Raw genomic sequence first — 7,389 nt, forward strand, 5'->3', positions numbered from 1 at the left:
GCTGGGGGGGCTGGGGGGGCTGGGGGCTGCGCTCCCCCCACAAGTGGGGCCGGTGCTGGGGTTGCCCGGAGGAAGGGCAGCAGTTCGTTGTGTGGATCGCGGTGCGGCCCGGCTGTGGGGAACCCAGCGTGGGGCTGAGTGGAGCTTTGTGGGAGGGAAGGAGGGGAATTTTAAGGGAAAAGAGCAGGAAATGGGGCAAAATGAGCGCGGGAGCAGCGAGGGGTCGGAGCTGCAGCAGGGATTTGGGGTCGGAGCTGCAGCAGGGATTTGGGGTCGGAGCTGCAGCAGAGTTGGACCTGGCGCCGTTTTGGGGGAAGCCAATGGAAGCAGCATTGGGGCAGAGCTGCCCCAAGAGCTGCTGTCACCGCAGTTGCTCCCCAAAGCATGGAGACCGCATGTCCCCGTCTGCTCCAGCTCCAATTAACGCCGGGTGCTAATGAGCTGCCACCACTACAGTCAGCACCCCAGGGCCGGTTGTGATGTTGCCTCGCTGGTGGTGATTTTGGGGAGCAGGGGCGTTTCGGTGCCGGGGAACTGAGCGCGGTGCCCCCCGCCCCCCGATGGCCCCCATGGCAGCACTGGGATTTTGGTGCCGTCTGATGGCTGTGGGCATTTCCTGGTGCTCCGTCTGCGTCCGTGCCGTTGCGTCCTCCAAAGGAGGCACCAGGGGAGGAGGAGGAGGAGGAAGACGTGCGCGTGTGGGTCCTGCTGAGCAGCCCCTGTTTGTGTTGGAGCTGCATTCGATGACCCTGGGCTGCTGCAGTGCGCGGAGCTGTGGGCTCAGATGTGCCTCGATGGGAGCTTTCCTATGAGCGCGACCCCAAGGCACAGACAGCAGCTGGGAACGGGGAGCCGCATCCCACAGAGACCCCAAGCAGCGGGGATGGCGGCGGCCCCACGGCCGGCTTTGGGGCGGCAGCCGGTCTCCAGATCTCTCCTCGTTAGGGTGCTTAACGAGCGGCCGGCCCCCTTCTCGTTGCAGCTCTGTTTGGATCGCGCTCGTGCTCTGCGCGCTGCGCCGGCGGCGTCGCTGTGAGCAGCCCCAGGAGCTTCGCGCGGCCGCGGGCCCACAAACGATGGTAAGGGGCTGCGCTGCCGCCCTGCTGCCCCACTGCCCCGCTGCCCCGGCGCCGAGCTGAGCTGAGCCCAGCTGAGCTGAGCTGCGCCCCGTTTCTCGCAGCGCCTGATGCGGATCTTCGTGAACGACGACCGCCACGTGATGGCGAAGCACAGCGCCGTGTACCCGACGCAGGAGGAGCTGGAGGCCGTGCAGAACATGGTGTCGCACACCGAGCGCGCCCTCAAGGCCGTCTCCGACTGGATCGACGAGCAGGAGAAGGTCGGCGGGGAGCAGGCGGAGGCGGAGGCCATGGAGACGGCGGCGGAGGAGGAGAACAAGGAGGGAGGGTAAGGAGGCAGCTGCCCCGCGGCGTTCTGTGTGGGGTCCCTGGGTCGTTCTGTGTGGGGCCCCGAGGCGCCCAGCACTGGGCTCCCCATGTTGCTCTGCACTGGGCTCCTCGATTTCTCCAGCTCTCCAGGCTGTTTGGTGCCGGGGTCCCTGAGATGTCCGGTGCTGGGGTCCCCCAGGGCCCTTTGGGCGTTGGGTTCCTCAGCACCTTTGAGCGTGGTTCCCACAAGGGCTCTGTGATCACTGGGTTCCCAGTGTTTTTGGTTTCCTGAGGGCTCTTTGAGGTTGGGTTCCCTGATGTCTTTGGGCGTTGGGTTCCCCGGGGGCTTCTTGATCATTGGGTTCCCCAGCGTCTTGGAACGTTGCTTCCCAGAGGGCTCCTTGAGCTTTGGGATCCCCGATGTTTTTGGGCTCCCCGGGGTCTTTGGGCGCTGGGCTCCATCTTGTCTTTGTCCCACGCCTGCTGTGTTCCCAGAGTTGCCAGCGTTGGGTTTTGGAAGCGTTGAGTTTCCTGAGGGATTTTGAGCGCTGGGTTCCCCAAATCTTGGAGTGCTGAGTTTCTTTTTGAGCCTTGGGGTTCCCAAAGTTTGGAGTGTCAGCCCAAGGGCTTTGAGCGTTGGGTTTCCCGTAGCTTTAAGTGCAGCGGGGCTGCCTGATGTCTTTGAGTGTTGAGTTTCCCGTGGGGGTTTGAGGCGTTGGGATCCCTGTGGGTTTTGGGTTCTGAGATCTGTGTGGGGTTTGGAGCTTTGGGTTCCTCAAAGTCTTTGAGCACTGAGTTTCCCATGTTTTTCAGTGGGGTTGGGTTGCCTGATGTCTTTGGCTGTTGGGATCCCTATAGGATTTGTGCTGTTGGGATCCCTGTAGGATTTGTGCTGTTGGGATCCCCATAGGGTTTGGGCTGTGGGATCCCCGTGGGTTTGGTGCGTTGGTTCCCCACGTTTCCCCGCTGTCCCCGCAGGGATCAGAAGGCGGCGGAGCAGCTGACGCGGACCCTTCGCGGCGTGATGCGCGTGGGGCTGGTGGCCAAAGGGCTGCTGCTGAAGGGGGACCTGGACCTGGAGCTGGTCCTGCTGTGCAAAGACAAACCCACCTCCGAGCTGCTGCAGAAGGTGGCCGACAACCTGGGCGTGCAGCTGGCGGTGAGTGCGGTGCTGCGGCGCTCGGTGCTGCCGGTTCTCCCGGCACGGCGGCGCTGAGCATCGCTGCGTTGCAGGCCATCACCGAGGACAAATACGAGATCATCCAGGCGGTCGGCGACGCCGCCATCGTCATCAAGAACACGAAGGAGCCGCCGCTGACGCTGACCATCCACCTGACGTCGCCGGTGGTGCGGGAGGAGATGGAGAAGCAGCTCGCTGGAGGTACGGCGCGCGGCGGCCGCCCCGGGCGCTCCGAGCCCCACGGACGTTTTGTTCCGGCTCCGTCCCGGAGAGGCGGCTCAGCGTGGGCCCCGCTGGGGGCGCTTCTCACCTGGGGGGGCCGCGTTGGTGAGTTCCGAGCTGCCGGCGCCCTCCAGGCGGAGCCGTGAACCCGAGCGGCGCCTCCCGAGCGGCGCTTCGCTCCTTCTGGCCTTTTTTACGGCTTTGGTCCTGTTTTCCGTTTCCTTTCGCTTGGGCCGTTGGTTTCTGGGCCGTTGGTTTCGCTCACGCGGCGCCGCCGCTCCTGGAGATGCCGGGGCTGCGCCCAGAGCGCCCAGGGGGTCGCGTGCCCTGCGGGGGGCACCGCGCCGTGTGCTGCAGCAAAAGGGAGCGCAGCCCTGCTGCCTGCCGCCCCGCTGCTCTGCTCACCTGCAGCGACTGCAGCAGTGCAGGGTTTTGGGTAACTTTGCTGCCCCCGTTTGGCCGCCGATTCGCCCCACTGGGAGCCACAGGTGCTGAGCTCTGTGCCGGCCCTGCTGCCCGAGCCTCACTTGGAACCTGGTGCTGGGTGCCGTTAGCCTGATCCAGAACGCTGGTACTCAGCGCTGCTCCCACACCTTCAGGGTTACGCAGACCCCTGGTGCTCTGTGCCTTTACCCTCATCCAGAGCCCTGGTGCTCAGTGCCAGCCGTGCGCCTTTAGCCGTATCTGCAGCCCTGAGGTGCCGTGCCGGCCCTGCACCTTCAGCCGCAGCTGGAAGCCTGGTGCTCAGTGCCGGCTCCGCGCCTTTAGCCTTACCTCCAGCACCAGCCCTGCCCCACGGTGCCACCTGCACCCCGGTGCTCGGCGCCGCGCTCCCGTTTTGCTGCAGCACGCTCCGGGCCGCGCAGTCGGTGCTGTCCGTTCTGCCGTTGGATGTCTGACCTCTCCCAAGCCTTCGGTTTGTCCGTTTTAGGGACGTTGGACCTTTGACCAACAGGACGCTGTCTGTCACTGCTGGGCCGGGCAGCCCCCCTCCGGGCCGAGGGCCTCCTGGGTCCCGGCAGAGCTCCGTCCCCGTCCCCCAGCCCCACAGTTACTCAGTAGCAGGGGGGCTCACACGCCGCCCCCCACAGCTCCTCCAGGAGCGTCCGTGTGCCCCCAGCCCCCCTTCGTGCCCCGCTCTGCTCGCGGCGAGGCCGAACGCCCGCAGCCCCACCTGGAGCCGGAGCTCAGCCGCCCGCAGGGGGCTGCCCGTCCCCCCCCCGCTGACAGAACCCTTGGTCAAACTGTGCCTTGTCTTCTTATTCCATCCACGACTAGAAACGCTATCAGTCACCGACTCCCCGGACGTTCTGGACAGGCAGAAATGCCTTGCTGCCTTGGCGTCACTGCGGCACGCCAAGTGGTTCCAGGTTTGCATTTTGTTCTTCTCTTTGTCTTTAAGTAGCAAATGTGTAAACCTTAAACCTTCGCGGGGCTCTCGGTTCGGCTTAACGCTGGCAGCCGTGCCGCACTCAGCGCCTGTCGGCAGGACAGCCGCTAATGAGGCACTTGTTAACGAGCCGGAGGTCACGAAGGAAGCCCCGTAACGATGCAGAGGCGCGCGGCCGCGTCGTGCCGGGAGCTCTGCTCTCCCCCGCGCTCCGCCGCCTTGAATTCCGCGTGGATTCTGTTCCCCCGGGCCGCAGGAGCACCGAGCGCCGCGCGGCGTTCCATTCAGCGCTGTCTGCTTCTGCTTCCCGTTCCAGGCCAGGGCGAACGGCCTGAAGTCGTGCGTCATCGTCATCCGCGTGCTGAGAGACCTGTGCACCCGGGTCCCCACCTGGGCGCCGCTGCGAGGATGGGTAATGCTGCTTTGCGCCTCGCCGCGGTCCGGTCGGTGCGCTTTGGGGCGGCCCCCTCCGCTCCCCCTTTGCAGCACAGGAGGGACGTGGGGCGGCCGGAGGTGATGTGGGGCGGCTGGAGGTCGGGGGGCTCCGTGGGGCCGGGCTGAGCGCTGGGGGTGCGCGGCCCGGAGCGGGGAATGAATGCAACTCGGCGCCTCTGGGGGCCTGGGAGGACGTTGGGAAGAGGAGGAGCGGCAGTGGAGGGGGAGGCAGCGCGGGAGGAGGGGGAGAGGCTCAAAGAGCTCCAGGAGGGGAGGGGGGCGGCCGAGGGGGGATCCTTCACCCAGACAGTGGTCAGAGCCGCAGCCCGGAGTTGGGGGCGCCCTGTCCCCAGAGGTCCCACGGCTGTGGGTGGCCCCAAGCTGCTGGTGGGGTCCCTGCCGACGCAGCCACGCTGAGGCCCCGTGGTTCTGTGAGCTTTCAGGACCCTCCCAACACAAGTTTGGCCCGTTCCGTGGTCCTGTGATCTTTGAGGACCCTTCTGACCCAAACCCAGAACCCTTCTGCGGGTCTCTCGTCTTTGAGAGCTTTTCAACCCAACCCCATTTATTGTTTCTCGGCTCTGCGGTCTGTAAGGACTTCTCCAGCCTGACCTTTTCCGTCGGGTGGTTCTGTGGCCTTTAAGGACCTTTCCAACCCAAACCCAAGGTGTTCTGAGGTTCTGCAACCTTGAAGGACCTTTCCAACCCAAATCCCATGCGTACCAAGGCTCTACAGCCTTGAAGGACCCTTTGAACCCAACCTATCCCAAGGTTCTGCAACCTTGAAGGACCTTTCCAACCCAAGCTCAAACTGTTCTGAGGTGCTGCAACCTTTAAGAATTGTTCCAACCCGACCCATTTCGTGGTCCTACAACCTGTGAGGACCTTCACAATCCCAGCCCAGCACAGCCCAAACCCGTTCCGTGTTCTCTGACTTTGGAAGGCCCCTCCAGCCCTTCCTGCTGGCCTCCATGCATCCACGACCTTCAAGGTCCCTTCCAACCCAGCCCAACCATTCCAAGGTTCCACAACCTTTAAGTACCTTTCCAACCCAAACCCGTCCCATGGTTCTGTAACCTGTACGGACCCTGTAACCCAACCCAGCCATTCCGTGAACGACCCTTCTAACCCAAACCCAATGCATATCGAGGTTCTACAATCTTTAAGGACCATTCAAACCCAACTCCAACCCCATTCCGAGGTTCTGCAGCCTTGGAGGACCCCTCCAACCCACCCCAACCCCATTCTGAGGTTCTACAACCTTGGAGGACCCTTCCAACCCAACTCCAACCCCATTCCGAGGGTCTGGAGCCTTGGAGGACCCTTCCAACCCACCCCAAAGCCATTCTGAGGTTCTGCAGCCTTGGAGGACCCTCCCAAGGCGCCCTCCTTAGGATCCTGGGTTCCCCCTGACGCCAGCAGCCCGTTGCCGAGAGTTGCGGCGAGTTTCAGGGGCGGAGGGGCGGCTCGGTGTCCCGCAGGGCTGCGGTCGCTCCGAGCCACGGCCGCGTCGCTGCCGCTCCTGCCCCCTTCTCACCTCTGCCCCACTGTCTTCCAGCCGCTGGAGCTGCTGTGCGAGAAATCCATCGGCACCGCCAACAGGCCCATGGGCGCCGGCGAGGCGCTGCGCCGGGTGCTGGAGTGCCTCGCCTCGGGGATCGTGATGCCAGGTTAGGTGGTTCTCTGCATCCCCAGCGCCGGCGGAGCCCGGCCCCAGGGCGCTCCGTCCCTCGGACCCAGTTTGCCCCGCGGCTCTGAGCGCCCGGCTCATTGTCCTCGCTAACGAGCGCCGCGGGTCAGAGCGGCGGAGGATCGCAGCCGCTGTGCTCGCAGAGATGAGTGTCGATGCCGAGGGCATTCTTAGTCTAGTTTCTCTGGAAGCACCAGGATAATTCTCTGCATATCTTCCTTGTTTCCTGCCTTCAGATGGTTCTGGTATTTATGATCCTTGTGAAAAAGAAGCCACTGATGCTATTGGGCATCTAGACAGACAACAAAGGGAAGATATCACACAGAGTGCTCAGGTATAGTTTTGCCTCCAGATGTTACGAACCTTGCTCAGTTCGCCCGCCTCCGAACTCCCGTGTTGGTTAACGGTGGCCCCGCTGAGGTCGGTGTAATTAGTCACCGCCCGGCCCCAGTCGCTCCCCGGGCCCCGCGCCCAGAAGGCCCGCGTAGCTCGGCCCAAGCAGAGGCACAGATGCAGGTTTTAAGAGCGACTCGCTGCCGGCGCCCGTCTCTCGGGTCGAGCTCGGACCGCTCACGGAGTCCTCTGCGAAGCTGAGGATTTTGTAGGGGTGGGTAAAGCGTCCCAGCAGCGCGGTGGGAGCGTTGCGTGCGGCCCCGTCACCGCCTCTGCTCTCTGCAGCACGCGCTGCGGCTCGCCGCCTTCGGCCACCTGCACAAGGTGCTGGGGATGGACCCCCTCCCTTCCAAAATGCCCAAGAAACCAAAGAACGAGAACCCCGTGGACTACACGGGTACGTACTGCGGGGGGACGGCGCCCGCGCTCCCGGCCGCGCCGCCCGGCCCCGGGGCTCAGCGCCGCCCCTCCCGTCGTTGCAGTCCAGATCCCCCCCAGCACAACGTACGCCGTCCCGCCGATGAAGCGGCCCATGGAGGAGGACGGCGAGGAGAAGTCGCCCAGCAAGAAGAAGAAGAAGATCCAGAAAAAAGGTACAGAGCTGGCGAGAGGTGGGTACTGCCGGCCCGGGCGGCGCGGCGCGCTGCGGTGCATTGCGGTGCATTGCGGTGCATTGCGGTGCATTGCGGTG

General features: G+C 64.3%; 1 protein-coding gene across 1 annotated transcript in view; it reads left to right on the plus strand.

Annotated features, from left to right (window-relative positions):
• Positions 1–987: 987 nt before the first annotated feature.
• Positions 988–7,389, plus strand: part of ILF3 (interleukin enhancer binding factor 3) — a gene marked incomplete at its 3' end in the record, with an annotated part of 6,699 nt that continues 297 nt past the window's right edge. Inside the window, exons 1-10 of the mRNA XM_042893587.1 lie at positions 988–1,079; positions 1,181–1,407; positions 2,367–2,547; positions 2,622–2,769; positions 4,069–4,160; positions 4,497–4,592; positions 6,174–6,285; positions 6,542–6,639; positions 6,984–7,095; positions 7,181–7,291. Coding sequence (XP_042749521.1) covers positions 1,077–1,079; positions 1,181–1,407; positions 2,367–2,547; positions 2,622–2,769; positions 4,069–4,160; positions 4,497–4,592; positions 6,174–6,285; positions 6,542–6,639; positions 6,984–7,095; positions 7,181–7,291 — 1,180 coding nt within the window. The remainder of the gene's footprint in view (positions 1,080–1,180; positions 1,408–2,366; positions 2,548–2,621; positions 2,770–4,068; positions 4,161–4,496; positions 4,593–6,173; positions 6,286–6,541; positions 6,640–6,983; positions 7,096–7,180; positions 7,292–7,389) is intronic.

This window comes from Lagopus leucura, unplaced genomic scaffold (genome assembly GCF_019238085.1).
Source record: "Lagopus leucura isolate 7727_CA_CO unplaced genomic scaffold, USGS_WTPT01 34723-0_obj-0_obj, whole genome shotgun sequence".
Taxonomy (NCBI): Eukaryota; Metazoa; Chordata; class Aves; order Galliformes; family Phasianidae; genus Lagopus; species Lagopus leucura.